A 20,692-nucleotide genomic window follows, 5' to 3' on the forward strand; every position below is an offset into this window, starting at 1 on the left:
TATCACTTTCAAATTAAAATAAAATTCAAATTTAAGGATTGTAATATATTTTAATATGTCAAAATAGCATGGGTTGATCAGTTTTTTTATTGATAATTTTTTTTTTGGTTGAAACATGAAGTATTTTATTTAATACCAAGGAATAGTACATAGATCGCTCACAGCCATCCCATTGGAATCGAAACTGTGAGATGTTACAAAAGTAGAGGTGCGATTAACAACATTAACATTCCCCATACTAGCTAGTATATTACAAACTTCTTCGGATATGGACCTAGAGTAGGAAATTCCTTCGGCATCAGCATTCACCACAACTTCCACCATTGGTGTAGGTGCAGGAAGGATGATTGTTTTATCGGAAAAGGGTCAAAATTGTCCTTAAACTATCGAAAATAACTTCAATATACCCTCCGTTTGTTTTTGGTACCAAATTTGTACTCGCCGTCTAAAAATTGGACCATTATTGCCCTAAACATTAACGGTCGCCACATCAGCTTTTGGACATACTTAAATATTACGAAATAATGGTCAAAATTGCCCTCAAATTATCGAAAATAGCTCAATTATATCCTCCGTTTGTGTTTGGTACCAAATATGTCCTTGCCCTAAAATCTAACGGTTGTCGCATCAGCTTTTGGACCTATTTAAATATTATAATCATGTTGACAAGCCAGTACAACATGACAAAAAAAAAAATCTCCACCCGCAAGAACCCATTTTCTGCGAGGGGTTGCTGTGTGTGGATGCGTTTTGTGAGTTTGACATGTTTTAACCTGAAAGCAAAGATACTTGACAAGAACAAGCGTAAAATAGTGTATTTTACCAGAATCAGTACTAAACAATCACTATTATCCTTACCCTAAAAATTGAGTAACAATTAAATTTATAGGTTTTAAGGATATGTGATTTAAATCAGTACCAATTGATAAACAACGAATTAAATAGATAAATTGGACAATAAAATAAATCAAACTGGTCTGCAAACAATGTCTCGACCTCGATTCAAGATAGTCTCGAGGTTAGTTAATAAGAACAGTAGAGGATGGAACAAATCGCGATGAACAGTAAGTAAAACAAATAAAGTAGCGTATGTGTATATTCTTATCAGTGAATAATGATTCTCCTTTTTTCAAGTGAATGGGATCCCTCTTTATATAATAGAGGAATCCTAAATAAGGTACAACTCCAATCACGGAAGTAGATCCCATGATTGGCACTAACAACCGCTTTGACTTGATTTATTCCGGGATTTCCGCCGTGATCTTCGACCGGTAACTGATATCTCGTCATTCCATTATTACGCCTTACTCGAAGTCAGTCATGCTTGATCTCGATTGTTGTTGACCTCGATCTTAATGAACACTTCGATCTCTAGGCTTGATGTTCTATCTTCGAACTCGAGCCCGATCTATTATGAGGTTACCCTCGAGGCAACTCCCCTGCCAACGAACCCGATTTCGACCGTATACAACTTTAATTTAACTACTAGTAATGATGATTAATCAACAACGTGGCATTATTGGGCAGCAATATAGCTCTGATGCTTACACGTGGCATGCTCTCACACTATGATGGGGCACCTTCTCAAGGTGATGGCGTGCACTATCTCCAGGTATTATTGTGGCAAAAGATTCCAATTTACAAAGACCTGAATTAACAACACTAGTGATTTGTCGACCACAAAATTTGGAATTATATTAATATTTGCTAAGCATATTGCAACTCAAGTTAAGTGCAAAGCTAGTGATACGTCAAACCAACTTTAGCAGCAACTTCTTCCACGTCTTCTATTGGTGGAGTAATTAGACTCCAGAAAAGTACAAAATTCGTGGTTCTCACACCTTCCATCGATTAGGTCAAAATCCATTTCAGTTTGAAATTTTCGTCATTTTTGTTCACATCACTATATTGTCTTTTCACTTTTTGATACATTATTCTAATTTTTCCAATCTTTAGCTCCTAATATTTGAGCTCATGTTTAATTTGTTACGAAATTGTCACCGCTCGTTCCCACCTAAATAACAACAAATAGTATATAGTTACGCGGATCCGTTATTTGGATTAAAAAGGATAAACCGAAAAGTCTGTTCTCCGTCTCTTTAATTTAAGTGATATTTTTCGAATCTCGAGATTCGAACTATGTGTAATTTAATTAATATTTTAAAATTAATTATTTTTAGTATATTGGCATGAAAAGAATTTCAGCTTATAATATTTTTTGCATAATTGTTTTTAATATTTTAATTTTAATTTTAAAATGTGAAATTGATTTAATCCAATTTAACTTTGAAAAGTAAATTGATTCTCAAAAAACAAAAATTGTCCCATAAAATGAGACGAAAGGAGTAATATTATCCACTATTCTTCTAATTACTTCATATGAATATATTGTTTTAGATAAAACAATTAAAAGTCAACAAATTCCGCTGAAGTCATCGGCTCGCAGACTTTTCGTAGATATATTATGTTTGCTAACTTTATTTGTAAATGGCCATTGGAGTATATGGATCATTCCTATGCTGGTAATGACTTAATCTCCAAGCCAAAGAAACACAGCCTTTCAGTTTCGGAATTTGAGGTTCGACTGTTTGAGTTGGTCTTAGTCTAAGAATCCATAAACAGACTTCAAATTAAAAATGGTAGTCGTGACAGAAATTGCTCAAAGTTATATTGTCCAGCTGGTTTTGTGGGGGTTATCCATAGTGATGACATGAGATCGATCCACCATCAATGTCTTCTAGGTCCGAGCATGTCGCACCAGATTTATCTAGTGCGATTTACATCTCCTGTGTGATTTGCAGGCTATTACACAGTGGGGGTTTACCTAGTGCGCACAGAATGCTCATCCGAAGGGCGTAGGCTGTAGCGGCGGTAGGTTTTCCTGGAGTTCCAAAAAAAAAAATATTATCATGAGTATATTAGGAAAATTGTCAAGTTGCAATTCTATTTATACCTTCTTTGTAAAACCTATATTAATTACTTCCATTTCACGGTGCTACTAATTAGCTATGCATGTTGTCAGGGTTCATGCTCATAATGGTCTCTCTTCAAATTTGTGGTTATTTTCTTAATTAGTTTTTATGTCTCTACAATTTTAGAAAGTTGTACAAACTTTTTAAGTGGCCAACCATATATATCTTATAAATAGTCCACGCTAATACTAGTCCTCTCTTCAAAAAGTTTTTAAAAACGACTCCTGGTATTTCTTAATTATATATACACATCCAATTCTACTAATAAGAAGATTAAGAATGATACCACAATTTTCGATCTCTCTCAAAGTCCATAAATATGCCTTGTTAGTTTATATTGGAAACCAAATAAGCGGCGAAGTTTTTGGTAATAAATCATTCAGCCAGCTATGATTAGAACCACTGTTCTACAAGTTAATTTCAACTGTGTTCTGTGCAAGAAATTCGTTCTGCAAGCCATTGCAAAACGTGAAGGTAATTGAACCTCCCCACCCACCCCCCAAAAAAAGGAGAAAAAGAGAAATATCAAAACAAAGACAATAGTTTTCTTATTATCACCATGTAATTACTTGATATTTAAATATGTTACTTCCTTGTTTTATTTATCTATTTTTCCTGAGCTTAATTTCTATGAGGTAACAAGTGTCTATCAAATCAATAGGCAGAGTTTAACTGAGTCCAATAGTTTTTCTGAGTCATTCATATTCTCTGTGTGTGTTTGAAAATCATCTAATAAATTACAAATAATATATTTTGAAACCAATAAATAAAATAAGATGTGACAGTCTCAAACTCAAACTCTAACTCAAGCTGGGTCATTTATTAGGTAAGTACAAGTAAATTTATATTTTATAATAAAAGTAGGAAGCTCATAACTTAAATGTTGAATTACTAAAATATTTTTTTTTTGTTTAAATGAATACCCTAAGAGTCCCAATAAATAACTTAAGGCTTCAACCGAACAATCACAACGCTTCACATTCAAAAGAATCATGTACGGAGGCTCCACAGGATTACAACTTTTCCTCACTTACAAGTTTAGATCTTTTTTAAAGTACAATTATAAAATTCGGATTCATCCATTGTTTTTTCTCATGATAATTTCTTCCACTATTCTTTCATTTTCCGTAGAGATAATTATTTCTTAACGAGTGTCTTTGTTGTTCCAACATTGAATATATGAAAACTAATTATCATGTCTGCCAGATGATAACTCTTCAATAATTAAAGACTAACTTGGATGTCCTATTGTAAAATTAAAACGTGAGCAATGAGTCAGTGACATAAACTTATTTATTGTATTTATTGTTGAGGTTTTGGTATGGAGTTTTAACCAAATTATTTTCTAGATCTTTATTCCTCATATGGTCACTCCACTTATAAGAACATCCTATCAAAGTCAAGTTTTGTTTCTTTTAGGACAACAAAATCATTCAACAATTGCATTTTGACTCAGAAAATAAATACTATACAGTTTGACATACCATGTCATATTAAAATTTTATTTTTTAATGATAAAACTCATTTAATCCATAACCCAAATTTCTAATAATCTTATATAGTGACTTCTTTTTGTAAGTCTATATGAGTAATTTATATTCAAGGTTATCTATATAATTAATTCAGTAAATCATACGATATACCTTGGGGGTAGAGTTTTAATATGACACAACATGTCAAAATTTATAGTATTTATTTTTTGAGTCAAAATGCAATAGTTGGGTGATTTTATTGTCCTAAAAAAAATGAAAGTAACTTTGATAGGATGTTGACCATCCAAGAAATTTACTCATCAAATATTTTTATTTTGCAAATATATTTTGGGTGACTTTATGACTAGATGCTCATTTTGTTTTGATTAAATGGTCAATTTATGTGAGAAGCATCTAGATAATTAGAGCATATCAATATGGGGCTAACTTTTCACAATTTTAATTGCATGGTATCATTAGATTTATTTTTATATTTGGGAGGGTTGTAATGATGGATTGACGAGATAGCATGTTTGTATAACCTATTTTCCTTTGACTTCTCCTTCTGGATCAAAAATACTTTTTGAACCCTTGGAAGTAAGCACTTGATTACACACTCTAAGTAAGTGATTATATTTTTTTATTTTAGGATTGCAACAAGAGATCTAAACCCACAATTTTAAAAATCTAATAGACTCAACGTGAAAAATCTTAAAGGTTAACCCATATAGTTTAAATCATGAATTCGTGTCTGCTTAATTATAAGCTGGTCAAACTGTCTTATAAACACATTTTGACTTATTTATACGTTTAGTAAAGAACCAAAGTGCTTATAAGCCAAGTCTTTATAACCTTATATCAGCCAAAAGTCATAATAAATTGTGTTATCCTTTTATTTTTTTAAATTCTCAAATTACCTTTCCACAAATAAAATTTTCTCTCCGATCCATATTTATCATTCCTTTTTTTCTTAATATACTTTTAAATATATAATTTTCATAAAACAATTAAAGGTATTTCAATTATTTAACAAAGGAACAACTTATAAGTAATTATTTTACTAAATACATCAATTGTGTATTACCCATTTTAATATTTCTATCCAAACAAGTAGCTACTTATTATAAGTGAATTTCAGCACATAAAAAAGCTTCTGGCACCTAAAGCTTATCTATGTACAATTATCAGCCAATCTAAATACGCACGTGTCGAAAAACTAGTTTCTTTATAAGCATTAACTGGTAATTTGATAAAAATAATAAATAACATGTCATCACAGGTTAAAATCATTAATAATATAAAAAATTCTTTAAACTAACAATGTATACTCCCTCTATTTTAGTTTAAGTGAACTTTGGGAGTTAAATTAACTAATTTTTGGTATGAATTCGAACATAGAATTCTCAAAAAAATTGAAATAAAATTTATATATTTAAAATTTACATAAAAACTATTTTAAGTCGCAATAGTTAATAATTCAAAATAATTAAGCATATTTGCAAGAAATGTGATCAACAAAATTATGTTTGACTCTTCAAATAGTAATAGATTCACATAAATTGAAACAGAGGAAGTATAACTTAAATTCTTTACCTTTTTTTTTTTTTGGAGTCGTTAATTACTAGTCATTGTTATTGGGTTAATAGGTATAGACTCTGTGAGCATAAAAACAGGGGAGAGGAAATTAGTAGTGGTTGGAACAGTACGTCCGGAGTTTCTTGTAAAGGAAATAAAGAAAATTGGAAAGGAGGCGGAGATAATACAAGTTACAGAGCATAAAAGGAATGGCGATGATACACAGGCGGCAGCGGCAGCGGCAGCGGCAGCTCCGACTAATGATGAAAATGCTGAAGGAAATAATAACGTAAGACAGTTGCCAAGAATGTGCAGAGAGTGCCAGAGTCGTCGAACTGGGGTTGAAATTGGTTGTAGGCCTTAATTGCTCATGATCCACGCTACTATATGATTAGTATAGTCACGGAAATTGCTGTTGTTTAATTATGTGAATTGTCTTAGACTGCTAATTTGGTGTTGTTCTTGTGTTTTTCTCGTATGGTTCTTGGAGTTATACATGCCCAAGTCCCAACCTTTATTTCACGCTACATCCAGTTCTGCTGATCGGGTTGAGCACAAAATCTATGACCAACACCCGGGGCGAAACTATGTATGGCGTCAGCTGAACATTTTTCGCCGAAAAATTATACTATGTATATGATAAAATATTATTTATTATTGATTAAAAAATAGATGTTGAACACACTTACTGAATATCCTGGTTTCGTCACTGCCAACACCCCAAAGCATTGGCAAAATATGTACAAGCCGTGTAAGTAGGTTTCGTGCTCGAAAGAAAATTAATGTTTACACCAAACCATTAAATATATGATATGTGTATCTTTTATATATTCATTTAGGAATATTCAGTGATTTAATTTATGATAATGAGGTTAATTTTTTATTTGTTATTATGTGTTACCGTCCATTTGCCACGTTATGTCTGGTTACATGATGCATGGAGGGGCCTACTCCTATTTCGGCTCTTATACATTGTACTACTAGGTTTGATAATCAATAACCTTCTTCATTAATTTTATAAGAGTTAAATTCTTTTAAATCAACATAATCTAAACTCATTTTTCCCCTTTGAATTGATAATATAGCAATTTTGATTGAATTTATCGGTCGTTATAATTAAATTGTTGTTGTATTCTCAAATTAACTTTGATTCAAAGAGTTTTGTAACCCTAAAGATTACATTAGTTAGTTTGATATAAATTTGGTGCAAATAATATTTTCTGCCCAGACCCTATGGTGCACAGTGCACACCCTTATGCGGGAAATACGAGTTTGGCTTTGGTGGTTGTGTTTGAGAATATGAACAAATGAGATGGGTTTTTGGTCTTAATTTGGCCACTTCATTAACTCGTGGAAGAACAAAAAGGTTATAAACTCTTACAAGGCTGTCTAACTATAGTTTTTCACTTTCTAAATTTCTATTAGGAAAGGATTTTGGGCATTACTCAAGCCAAATGACTATCACTTATTAGTTTTGTTATTTTGTGGCTTGAATTATTTTCTTGTATTTTTAGAAAAATCATAATCCCTATAGATTTGAAAAAACCTATTGTTCTAATAGATTTGGAAAAAAAAAAAATTATTGTCCTTGTCAAATTGGGTTACTTTTCTCTTATAGGTTTGAGATTATTTGTGCTCTATATATAAGGGTTGTAGTTGGAGATTTTATAGATTGTATTGTGTTTTTCTTCCCATTCATAGTGAAAAACTCTCTCTGTTTCTACCCGAGGATTATGCTTAGTCGAACCTCGTTAAATCCTTGTGTTAATTTTTTCCTTCTCTATTTACTTTGTGTGTGATTGTGTGCTAGTTAACCCACGGTCTTCTACAACAATTGGTATCATAGCAAGGTTCGGGTTTTTACATATAATCTAAGGTTAAGATATCTTCATCGTCTTCAATAAAGTACGAAATAGAGAAATTTGACGGGGGTTCTAGTTTCAGTCTATGGAAGATTATGATGAAATTGTCCCTGGCATACAAGGGTTAAGGAAGGCAATTGATGAGGTTTTTCCTAAAGAGATGAAAGAGACAGAGAAGGCAGACATGAAGGAGATGGCTTTGAGTGCAATCTTAGATAGCGTTCTTCGGGAAATTGCTGAAGAAACTTCTACAACAATGACATGGAAGAAGTTGGAAGATGTGTATTCTAAGAAATCGCTGACGAACCGACTCTACCTGAAAAAGAAGTTATACAATCTCCATATGAATGAAGGTACATCTGTTAAAACTCACCTTGATGAGTTTGATTCAATTATAATGGGCCTGAAGAACGTGGATATCAAAATTGAGAGTGAGGATCAGGCCTCGATTGTGTTATGTTCTTTACCACCGTCTTATGATACTTTTATCGATACACTGCTATATGGGAAAGACAACATTTCATTGGAAGATGTTAGTAATGCACTAAAATCTAAAGAGTTGAAAAAGAGCTTTCCAGATAGCAGGATTGAGGGCAAGGGTCTTGTGAGTAGAGGAAGAACACAATAAAAGGACTTTAATAGGAAAAAGTCAATCGCCCGATTGAAGTCTAGAGCAAGGAAGCAGAATTGTTATGAGTGTGGGGAGCAAGGTCACTATAAGAGAGATTGTCCCAGGTGAAAGAGAAAAGAGGGAAGCAGAAAATAAATAATTCGGCAAATATTATTGACATTGCAATAATTATGATGATAGTGACCAATATTGTTGACACTAGCAATATCATGGGCAGAATTCCTGGGTTCTTGATTCTGGTGATACTTTTCACATGTGTCCACACAAGAATTGATTTGCAACTTTCAAGCAGATGAGTAGGACTGTCTACATGGGAGATGATAATCCATTACCAGTAGAAGGGATTGGTAACATCAGATTGAGAATGTTCGATGGAATTATTAAAATATTAAGTGTTGGCATGTTCCTTGGATAAAGAGAAATTTGATTTTCCTTTCGACTTTAGATGAACAAGGGTATAAGTTTCACTCCGAGAATGGAATACTTAATGTGTATAAAGGCTCCATAGTACTCATAAAGGGTAAACTGTATTCTAAAGTGTATCATTTTCTGGCCAGTGTAGCTGAAGGGAAAACTTTTGTAGCTTCTTGGTAAGGTGATCTAAATTAGTCTCAGTTGCGGCACTTGCGACATGGTCATATGAGTGACAAGGGATTGTCTTTGTTGAACATACAAAATTTGTTGGGTGGGTACGAAAATCAAGTTTGAATTTTTGTGAGCATTGTGTGTTGGTAAACATACAAGGGTAAAACTTAGCAAGAAGGCAGAGCACAAGACCAGAGATAAGTTAGATTGCATACATTCAGACTTATGGGATCCAAATAGAGTTTCATCCAAAAGTGGTGCCAGGTATTTTATGACTTTGATTGATGATTACTCAAGGATGGTGTGGGTGTATTTTCTGAAAATAAAAGATGAGGCATTTCCGATATTTGTTAAATGGAAGACGATGGTTGAGAGGCAGACGGAAAGAAAAGTTAAGCGTCTTCGGACTGATAATTGATTAGAATTTTGCAATTTTGAGTTCAATAATTTCTACGGCAGGGAGGGCATAGTGAGACATTGCACGTGTGTCATAACACCACAATAAAATGGTGTTGCAGAACGTATAAACAGAACACTTTGTGATAGGGCATGAAGCATGATTTTACACTCATGTGTTAGCAAGGATTTTTGGGTTGAAGCAATTAATACAGCTTGTTATTTGGTCAACAGATCTCAATCCACAACTATTGAGTTCAAAACTCCTTTTGAGGTATGTTTCGGTTTGCCTGTTGATTATTCAAATTTAAGGATATTTGGTTGTCCTGCTTATGCTCATGTGAGGGATGAAAAACTTGAGCTGAGGACAAAAAAGTGCATATATTCTAGGGTATGTAATTGGAGTGAAAGGTTGTAGGTTGTGGTGCATAGAGCAGAAGACTCCAAGGCTAATTATCAATATGGATGCAACATTCAATGAATCTACCTCATTGGATAGTCAAAAGGAGAAGGAAATAGCAGAAACAAATCGTGGTGTCAGTGACCGCATAGAGCTAGAAATTGAATCTCCACTAGCTCAGCTCAGTAGTTCTAAAGTAGATGAAGTGGAGGGGATGCAAAATATTTATCAAGATGATAATGTTGATGCATCTGCGCAACAACAACCATATAGCATTGTAACATGCAGAGAGAAGAGAATGATCAACTGACCATAATGGTTTGCAATCGTAGCTGATGGTAGTTTTCCTGGATATGCAAATTTTGTGGAGTTTGCTTTATCAGTTGCAGAGACCATTGACGTGCTTGAGCGTAATAGCTATAAAGAAGTTATTTTTAGTTCAGAAGCAGATTAGTGGGTTGGTGTTATGGGTGAAGGGATTGAGTCTCTTCATAAGAATCAGACATGGAAACTTGTTCCATTGCCATAGGGACAGAAAGTACTAGGCTGCAAATGGATTTTCAAAAGAAAAGAGGGTAATCCAGGGGTTGAAGCATCCCTCGATCTGACGGTCCTCATTCTCCCACTTGGCAAACTGTTAATGTGAACAACAAAGTAAATGATACTTTCAGAAACCGTCTAGGTTCTTCATAGGATCTTTTTGTCCTATTGAGAGGATGATCCTTGACCATCGCTTGTGGTGTTATATCAGAAAAGTGACCACATCTAATTTCGAGGTTGGCCTAACCTAACTTGATGGTACAAGGAAAGATTAATAGCTAAATATTTTACACAGAGGGAGAGGATAGATTACAATGAAGCATTCTCTCCAGTGGTAAAGCATAACTCTATCAGGGTCTTACTGGCTTTGGTGGCTCTTCATGACTTAGAGCTAGAGCAGTTAGATGTGAAAATTGCATTCTTGCATCGTGAGTTGGATGATCAGATTTATATAAGTCAACCTGAGGAATTCATTACTCCGGATAAGAAAAATCATGTTTGCTTGCTTAAGAAATCTTTATATGGTCTAAAACAGTCGCCTAGGTAGTGGTATAAAAGATTTGATATATTCATGATTCAAAATGCCTTTTCTCGAAGTGCATATGATAGTTGTGTGTATTACAAAAAGCTTGAAGATGTTTCTTGTGTATATTTATTGTTATATATGGATGACATGCTTATTGTTGCTAAAAGCATGTCACATATTATCCGATTGAAGAAGAAACTATGTGAGGAGTTTGAGATGAAGAATTTGGGTGTTGCAAAGAAGATATTGGGGATGGAGTTACTTGAGATAGACGGGTTGAAAAGCTTATGCTGTCTCAACGGTCCTATATTGAGAAGGTCCTCAAGAAATTTAATATGACAAATGTTAAATTTGTGTATGTTCTTTTTGCTTCTCATTTCAAGTTGTTTACACACATGTCATCAAAAACAGACGAGGAGATGGAGCAGATGTCTAGTGTTCCATATTCGAGTGTTGTAGGTAGCATTATGTATGCTATGGTTTGCATTCGCCCGGATATTTCACATGATGTTAGTGTTGTGAGTAGACACATGGCGTATCCTGGTAAAGACCATTGACAGGCGGTGAAGTGGATCTTGAGATACTTGAAGGGTACTGCACATGTAGGCTTGATTTTTTACAAAGACAAGTTGAGTGAATCCGTAGTTGGCTATGTCAATTCAGATTATGCAGGGGACTCGGATAAGAGAAGATCTCTGACGGGTTATGTTTTTACTCCTTTTGGTAGTGTCATCGGTTGGAAGGTGACTTTGTAGTCTGTTGTTGCTTTGTCTACCACAGAAGCTGAGTATATGGCAATTATGGAAGCAGTGAAAGAGGCTATTTGGCTACAAGCTAGGTAAGTGATCTTGGACTAGCTCAGAAGAAGACACCGGTATTTTGTGACAGTCAAAGTGTCATTTATCTGACTAAGAATCAGATGTTTCATGAGCGGACAAAGCATATTGAAGTCAGACATCACTTTATTCGAGACATTATATCAAAAGGGGTTGTTAATGTGGAGAAAGTATCTACACATGATAATTCAACGGATATGATGACCAACAAGTCCCGCCCAAATCCGAACGCCACCACTCAACCCCAGCAGCTTATCCCTTTTTCTTTCCATATAGCTCAGTTTGCCAAAAAATGTCACGTGACAAATACTCAGAACGAAAAATTCATCCCAAAGTCAAGAAAATCACCCGTCAAACCTTGCTCACAATTCAAATAGAGGTTCTGTTTTGAAGGACGTTGAGGAGTTGTGTATAAGAGAAGTAAATTTACATCGAAACCCTTATTTTAATGTGGTGACAGTAAATTTTTCTTCTCAAAACATTTCAATTACATATAATTATGCAACTAATTTTAGGGTATGCGTGTCGCTTATGTAGTCTTTATCAGTGAAATTTACGATTGAGTGATTTTTGGAGATGATAATAATGTTCGGTTTATTGTATTTATTATACTGGCTTTTTAAATACTGGCTAAATGATAATAAAGTGACTATTTCACGCAACTAATCAAGTGGTCGACATAATATCTGGGCCGGAGGCGTTCTGAAGCAGAATGGGCTGGAGTCCAAATGTATTAAGGATTGGGCCCAAATCCAGTGGCATCTTCTCCTCTCCTACCTCCTGAACTGAAAACCCCCCAAACCCATCTCCTTCTCCTCCTCCGCCGGCCGCCACATCAAAGTCCTCATTTTCCACCACCGAAGGTGAGAATCTTGTCTTCTTTCACGCTCTCTCTTCTTTTTTTTTTTTTTTTTTTTGTGAAAAATCATATTAGGATGTTAATTTCATGAAATTAATTGAGATCAGGGGAAGGATGTCGTTCATGAAAGGTGATTTGCTGAGTAGAACGAGAAAGCTTGTCAAAGGCTTCGCCAAGGCCGAGCCTGTCTGGCTCAAGGCTATGGAACAGTAAGCTCCTACTCTCCCTCTTTTTGTTTTTCCCTTCGTTTTTTTTTTTATCAGTAAAAGATAATTTTATTAAATAACAGCGTTATAAGTAGGTGCTGCAGTGTTACAAACAAAAGTAATTACATCCTTTCCTAATTCTGAAGCTTGCTTATGAAATCCAGCATATTAACAGCATCCTCAATATAGTCATTCTTGCACCAGAAAGACAACAATGTTAGCTAGGAATTTGTACTGATTGACTCTGCTTTGCTATCAAACCTCCTAGCATTTCGTATGGTTCCACCAAATACAAGCCGCAATTGTTACCTGTATCTTCTTTTGTGTTGTTTGCTCAAATCAGGTTTATACTTTATACCAGCTTTCCAGGAAACTATGTTGATTTTGGCATTGACCATTTCACACCCAATATATTCAGGAACATGTTCCCTAATTCTGCAGTCACTTCATAGTGAAGGAATATGTGGTTATTTCCTTCACTTTTCCTTTTCGCCTAAGTAAACACATGTTGCACATGTTGTATCCTTTCCTTTGTTTATCTCCTGGGATGCCGACCATGAAAAACACTTGACTTTGTAGGAAGCATTTGTTTTCCAAATCTTCTGCATCGTCACTGGCTCCTCAATTGTGTATTTGTTAGTGTTAGGGCCTTGTAACAGGATTTGACAGTGAAGTTTCCTTTACTTTGTTGCTTCCAGAATAACTTATCCTTCTCAGTATGCAGCCTTGGTATCCCTGTAAAAATATAAAGAACTCAGTTCGTCTAGTAGAACCCAGTCATTGACATTCCTTCTCAAAGTTATGTTCTATCCTGTGTCTGAAAAGTACCAGTACAACTTTGCCTCCTTGTTCTGGCTAACTGAAAAAGTTCAGGGAATTGCTCCTTCACAGGTAAGTGACCTCTCGAGTTGTCTTGCCAGAATGCTATCTTTCTTCCGTTACCTGGACTTTGATGAGCAACAGGCTTCTAATAGAAGTGTTAAAATGCTCGTAGAATTCTTAGGCGTAATTTTGCTATAAACTTTATCCATTTTGCCTTGAAGTATGAAATTGTGCTCGTAATGCTGGTTGTTGCTTGGAATTTTGTTTGAAACCAGGGCTCCACCGGCAACATTCCCTCGTGCCGAAAAGAAACTGAAACCCATCAGTCTACCAGAGGATGTCTATATCAAGAAGTTCTTCCAGAAGCATCCAGAATCTAAACACGAGGATGCTATTAAGTATGGCTTCTAACCTATTCATGGTTCTGAGTATGTATTTTTGGACTCCTACAATCATCATATGCATTATAATGTGCTCAGATAATAAATTACCCTCGAGGCGTATGCCGTGTTATACTGTTGATCCTTTAGTTTAAGGTCTCAACTTGAATGTGTAGGCTTTAATCTTGCTAGTTTAACATGCAATATGCTGCCCGTCAAGGGAAGAAGTAGGGAAAGGTGCTACTAATTACATAATATGAAAAGTACTATATCGAGGAGTAAAAGTAAAAGATCATCTATGGTCTCAGCACATCTTATGTTGTCCACTCGAGGACAGAATCAGTATTTTATGTTATTCGTTATTTTCCTATAGGAGAAGTTGGCATGTTGAATTTACCTTTTTGCACAATTGAGGCTTTATTTTCTTAATACTTCTAACAGGATTTCCGGATTTGATCCTCCTCCAGCCCGTATATTCGGAGGGCGAGTGCTCGATTTAAAGGAGCAGGGGGTCAGTGAAGAGGAAGCAATGGCTGTTGCTGATGTACGTATTTTGTCTTTCTATATTCAAATTCGTTGAGGCTCAATCTTCTTCTAGGATCTCTCATTTAAAAACTGTGTCTTTGTTGTTATAGATGGAGTATCGAGCAGAGAGAAAAGCAAAAAAGAAAGCATATTCTCGACTGAAGCAGATTGCACGACTTCAAGGGAAGAAACCACCTCCTAATCCATATCCAAGTGCTATCAAGGAGATACAAGCTGAAGAAAGAAAGTTTGTGCACGATCGTTTCTATAACCGAGATATTCTTAAAATTGCGGAGAAACTGAAAGAGGAGAGGCAAGCGGAGTTGCAAGATAGAAGAGGTGGAGGTGGCTGGTAAAAGCACATGGTCTTATTCAGTTGTTCTAATAGGTTTTCTTTTCACTCTTTTGATGATTCAATTGTCTATCCTGAAATATTTGAACCTCTGTCCAAGTGGTTATACTTGATAATTTTATGATATCATTTCATCATATGTTACAAAGAAAACATTTAATTTCTTGTTTATGTGGTAGGCATGGAATTCCCTTTTCAATTAAATTTGAAGAATAAGTGAGTGTTATCTCTCACCTGCGTTTGACAAATTTTTCAAATGTATAGTTTTCATCTAACTACCTGTCATGTATTGTTTATTGCCTTTTCCTTTAAGGGGAGGTTACCCCAGCCTCGGTTATAATAATGAGGGATTTCTTCTCAACTTCTTACCCGGTGTAGTAAATGCCGGAGATCTCATCTTGGTAACAATCTCAGGCATTGGCAGTTCTAACAACGTATTATGCATGTTTAATTAAGTTAAAAAAACTTATTTTGCATGCACTATGTTGCTCGAACTCTCCGCAAAATGTCATTGGGTGCGTGACGGATCCTCCAAAAGTAGTTCATTTTTGGAGGATTCGATACGGGTGCAGCAGCATTTTGGAGAGTCCGCGCAACATAATGCATGCATAATTATTGAGTCTTCTGGAGATTACAACCTGCTGTAGAACTCTCATACTACTTAACCTTCATCCCATGTGACGGGCAATGTGTTCCACCGCCGTTTAGCGAATGATTTGTTGCAGAATCAGTTACTGACACAGGAAAAGTCATCTTTCGAAAATGCAGTGTTTATTGCATTATGTGTGTTGCCCCACGAATTTGATGATGGATGTTGCATGTCCTAGTGGATGTATGCAAATTCCATGATGTGGTAGTGAATTCATGCTCAGACTAACTTGTGTAGAGTAACTTTCAAAGATCTACCAGTTTTTTACTTTTACTTTCTCTACACATCGAATTCCTTGTATCTTCAGCTGCTAGTGTAAAATTATACTTCTAGCTATGCTTCAGTGTCACTTCTATAACTATATGGTCGCCATGTTTCTTTGTATCTTCGTTCTGCCCTTTCTTCGTTGCTAAAGTAGGCATGAGAGCAGGGAAGATTGGTGCATCTAATAGCTTTGGCTGATTTAATGCTGGAGTTAGATTTTAAGTGACTGTTGTTAGAATGGGCGTTGGTGTAAGGGTTTATTATTCATTTGTGTATTGCCAGTGTTGGATGCAAGTGAGTGCATCAGAATGGCTTTAGGCAAAGCAAGGTAGATGAAAATCCCTGAGCTAAATTATAAAAGGCTTGATTATCTCTAGCTTCCACGTTGAGTGTGATTTAAGAGAAAATCAATACGAAAAAGAAAAGTATCTTTACCTAGTTAAACTGATGATTGCTAATCCCGGCTATTGGGACCACGGTATAGGAATCTATCACTATTAGAAGATCTGAATTCAGAAAGCTTTTCCGAAGATTCATTTCGTGACTAGGATTCGATATTCGAGGTTAAATATCATATAAGAGGAGAAGAAATTAATAACCAACATGTAGTTTAGCTAACTTGAAGCTTTCTTAAGGCAAATAGAGTGATTAAATAATATTAACAAACATTTAATATATTATAAAACTTAGTATAAATAATAAGGTGGCTTGAAAATACTCAAAATGGACAAAATAAAATGCCGGAAGGGTTGGTCCAAGACTAGTATGTCGCACAAGCATAGCACCATAAAATCAGAAAAATTTCGGAGTTCTTGTGCCACGGTTGTGGCTCAAACAACATCTGAAAAAAATTCAAATTTTGCCTGGTGCTCCGATTGTCCCCCCACAGTAATTCTCCAAGCCCAAAATTTCATCAGATATAAACTTACTTTAGGGAGAGATAAATCCACTTATTTCTATAACATTTTTGAGAGATTTTTGAAAGCAATAACGACTTAAAAGTTTTCCAATCCACCCAAGGTAAGATTCCTGCCACGAATTCAAGTTAAGAACTTATAATTAATGTTGTTTAATATCTAGAATTTCCAAAATCCTAGGTATGTTTTCAAGTTTTGCTCTTAACTGTCAACTTAAAGAAGGGGAAAAACATAAAATTGACAGATCAAAATACATGTATCAGGGCATAACTCATGCCCAGAGCAAGAAAATAACTCTGATTTGCCAGGAAAAGAATCAAAACAGTTAACAACTTTAAGATGACCAGGCTGCTGCTAGAAATCCATATGGACCATACAAGTAGCAATTTAGTTTCTTCAAGAGCTTATTTCACGATTAGACGTCACTTCCAATATATGGAAGTATGTGTTTGCACTGAAAAATTGTTCTACAATTGTCGAATGGAGCTTTAGCAAGTCAAACCTGTCTATTTACAACATTGGAACCTACATTCCGTGAAAAGACTTCCACAAAGAATTTTATAACTGTTGGCTATGTACTAATGGTATCCATTTATCCAACTGGACCGATGATTTCAACAATCAAATAAATGCAAGCCTAGATGGTTTGCTTAGTCAGGAAAAATTGTAAAAAGAATGCTGATACAACAGATGTGGTGTGTTTCCTCATATACTGCTCACGCAACATTTTTCCAAACATGAGGCATGCCAGTGCTAGAATGAGTTGAAGGTGCCGGCCCGTTTACTATCACGACTCGCAGAAAAAGGCATGAATTACAATGTTCAAAGGCATCAATGACACAGTGTCTCTCCATAGTTTATCCAACGTACAAAGCTATCTGAAAGTTCCTCGACAACTACAAAGCTCTGGGTATCACTATAGGATGCCTCTGCTCCAGCATTTTCGATTACCTGCAGATAATGAATTCTATAGTTGAATATCAAGCAAAGAGAAAGTAGACAACACTGCCCAGTAACTTAGACATACTAATATAGCATTAATTTATTGTTAATATGGTTTGTAAATTTTACCGAAAACAAAAACTGAGTCGGTCAAAACATGGCTTCAAATCAGAAGCAACTACAATCGTATGTCAAGGGTGACTGTAATGAACCAGCACATTTGAGGAAAGTTGCTAAAATTGTTCAGATAACCTTGTTCTTTTCTTCTTTCTTTTTTATGAAACTAGCACCAACAGAGTGCTGGACATGTACAGGGAGGATCAAGGAAACAGTTATTTCAATCCTTCAGGGAGTTGAGAAAGTCTAGCAAAGTGTCGATGACATACAAGAAATAGTTGTTTCTCCACTAAGCAAGACATTCTTCAACAACTTTTCTGTTAGTAGCTGCCCAGTTACCAATAATCAATCACTACCAATAATCCTGTGGTATTGTTGTCTTCTCAGGTGGAAATCTCAGAACTAAAGTTATTAGGTGGTGGCTGACTAACCCTGACAACAAAGTTCATGAGCAGATTTTGCAATGTTTACCATCAGTTTGCTATGGGAAATAGGGAAGCACATATGTGCGATTGAGTATGATGGAACAAAAGTTCAACTAGTATGATTATAGATCAAGCTTCCAATTTGATTCAACTTTTGCTTAACTCACAATTTCCTTCTTTAGATCTTTCCAGTTCACGGCCATATATACTTGCTATCAAGTTGGTTAGATGAATTAAACCAAGCTACACCGAATGTTGATGGTTGTAGTAAGGGCTGGCATGGAGAAATCACAAAGGACACTTGGTGATAGCATTCACTGCCTATTTTGGCTGCAACAACAATAAAGATGAGATCCAAGCCTGGAAGATTGGACTACAATGGTGCTTTGATCATGACTATCACAGGGTAAGAGTAGAACCTAATTTTATTTTTATCACAATCAAGAAGGAAATTAAAGCTTGCTAGCAGATAAAAGAAGACATCCAGGAGGCACAACAAATGAGCACACAAGGTATTGTTACAGGGAGGCTAATTGTGGCTGACCAACTTTCAAATTTGGGGGAGCAAATTTGAATTCATTCTTCCCCAAGGACATAAATTTCCCTATAGAAGTTATAGCCACATTGAAGAATGATGAAAATGGATTGCCAGGTTCCTTGAATTCGTGTGAAGAAAGGTAAATTTTCTTTTGAACCTGGATGAACCACTACTTTTGTCAATAGATAGGTTCTAACATTTAGTTAGATATGCTTTTAAAATATCAAATGCATACATCTCGTAAAGGAGAAGTCCTCCTCATTTCGTTTAACATAACTTTTGTATAGGGATAGGTTTACTTATTTCCCAGTGTAACATAGGAGGCAAGGCTTTTATAAGCACCTCCTCATGCAATCTTTTTTTGGTGATATGAAGTAGCACTCAAGAACATCACTTGAGTGGTTTGGCAAAAAAAATAAGTGTAGAAGCCTTACTTGTGAAGTAACTGAAATACCAACATTCATGCTACATCCACCTTCACTGGAGAATGGAGTAGTTGCTTCCCCCACTATGTCACTGACAACATTCTCTGATGATAGTCCACCTATTGGCGAGTTTGTGAACAATGACCTGCATCCATAGAAGGCATCAATGACATCGTTTCTCCAAGTAACATTTACATCATATGTGCAATCAGTTCTAGATGGAGGAAGTCAACAATTACTCTTCCTGCAGTTCACGATTATGGAACAGCAACTTGACAACACCATTATGAGAAATTTTAGAACACGGGGAAAGAAAAAGTAAGTGTAACTGTCAACCCTCAACTCTTTTGCAATGTTTGCCTAATTCCTACACAACCATCAAGATTAAAAACCACCTTATCATAAATAGATATCACCAAAATAATCAGTTGAAGCAAACCTTTTGAACCAAAAAATACAGATTGGCAACAGGAATACTGCCCACATAACATATCCAACTGATAGAGCATGACCAGTGGTAAATTATACAACCCAAGAAAATTAAAGGCATAGTGGAAAGCAAGTGAATTCTAAAGAGTACTAGAACTGATAGAAGATTTAAGAACTTGAAAGCAATTCGATCTCCTATTTCACAAAAAATTAATTTCACTGCACAACACTTTAGTCTTAAAATTAAACAACAACCCAGTGGGATCCCACAAGTGGGGTCCGGGGAGGGGAGGGTAATGTGTACGCAGACCTTACCCCTACCTTGGGGGCAGAAGGTTGTCCCTCGGCTCGAGAGGAAGAATAGGAAAAAGTAAATAACAACAACAAGGCCAGGAAAATGACACCAGCAATGTAAGAACCGGAGAAAAACAAATGGAAGAAAGCGGTAGAAATAGCAATAGCAAAAGCAATAGAAACAAGTAGTAACACAAGAAGGTACTCGAAAACCGAAACAGAAGATAGTACTAAAACAACCCTAATACTGGCACTCTAAGAATCGAAGACAATGTACTAGTCAGCTAGCCCTAATAAACCTGGAACAGATCAGAAAAACACACGATGGTCTATTACCCTTCTACCCTAATCTTCGACCTCCATACCCTCATGTCAAGGGCCATGTAAGCTGAAGTCGCGCCATGTCCTGCCTGATCACATCTCCCCAATACTTCTTAGGCCGCCCTCTACCTCTTCTCCTACCTGCCAGTGCCAGCTGTTCACACCTCCTCACTGGGGCATCTAGGCTTCTCCTTCTCACATGCCCGAACCATCTAAGCCTCGCTTCATGCATCTTATCCTCCATAGAGGCCACGCCCACTTTCTCCCGAATATCCTCATTCCTAACCTTATCCAATCTAATGTGCCCGCACATCCATCGCAATATCCTCATTTCAGTTACGTTCATCTTCTGGATATGGGAGTTCTTGACTGGCCAGCATTCTGCCCCATACAACATACCCAGTCTAATCGCCGCCTTGTAGAACTGACCTT

General features: G+C 35.8%; 2 protein-coding genes and 1 long non-coding RNA gene across 3 annotated transcripts in view; 2 read left to right on the plus strand and 1 right to left on the minus strand.

Annotated features, from left to right (window-relative positions):
• Positions 1-3,197: 3,197 nt before the first annotated feature.
• LOC104091767 (uncharacterized) lies at positions 3,198-6,712 on the plus strand. Its single transcript, XR_011412004.1, has 2 exons — positions 3,198-3,446; positions 6,091-6,712. It is a non-coding gene; the product is annotated as an uncharacterized lncRNA (long non-coding RNA).
• Positions 6,713-12,509: 5,797 nt separating this feature from the next.
• Positions 12,510-15,172, plus strand: LOC104091768 (uncharacterized). Its single transcript, XM_009597182.4, has 5 exons — positions 12,510-12,658; positions 12,762-12,863; positions 13,958-14,080; positions 14,504-14,606; positions 14,698-15,172. The coding sequence occupies exons 2-5, from the start codon at positions 12,769-12,771 to the stop codon at positions 14,941-14,943; spliced, it is 567 nt and encodes a 188-aa protein (XP_009595477.1). The 5' UTR covers positions 12,510-12,658; positions 12,762-12,768; the 3' UTR covers positions 14,944-15,172.
• Positions 15,173-17,155: 1,983 nt separating this feature from the next.
• The window catches only part of LOC104091769 (phosphoinositide phosphatase SAC3), a 28,385-nt gene continuing 24,848 nt past the window's right edge, over positions 17,156-20,692 (minus strand). The window contains exons 15-16 of the mRNA XM_009597184.4: positions 19,226-19,361; positions 17,156-17,720 (exon numbers count right to left, since the gene is read on the minus strand). Coding sequence (XP_009595479.1) covers positions 17,601-17,720; positions 19,226-19,361 — 256 coding nt within the window. The 3' untranslated portion in view covers positions 17,156-17,600. The remainder of the gene's footprint in view (positions 17,721-19,225; positions 19,362-20,692) is intronic.

Source organism: Nicotiana tomentosiformis, chromosome 11, assembly GCF_000390325.3.
Source record: "Nicotiana tomentosiformis chromosome 11, ASM39032v3, whole genome shotgun sequence".
Classification (NCBI taxonomy): domain Eukaryota; kingdom Viridiplantae; phylum Streptophyta; class Magnoliopsida; order Solanales; family Solanaceae; genus Nicotiana; species Nicotiana tomentosiformis.

Coding starts and splice junctions, on each gene's coding strand:
- LOC104091768 (XM_009597182.4), top strand. CDS start 12,769: ATGTCGTTCATGAAAGGTGATTTGCTGAGTAGAACGAGAAAGCTTGTC. Junction 12,864..13,957: donor TGGCTCAAGGCTATGGAACA/GTAAGCTCCTAC, acceptor GTTTGAAACCAG/GGCTCCACCGGCAACATTCC. Junction 14,081..14,503: donor AAACACGAGGATGCTATTAA/GTATGGCTTCTA, acceptor TACTTCTAACAG/GATTTCCGGATTTGATCCTC.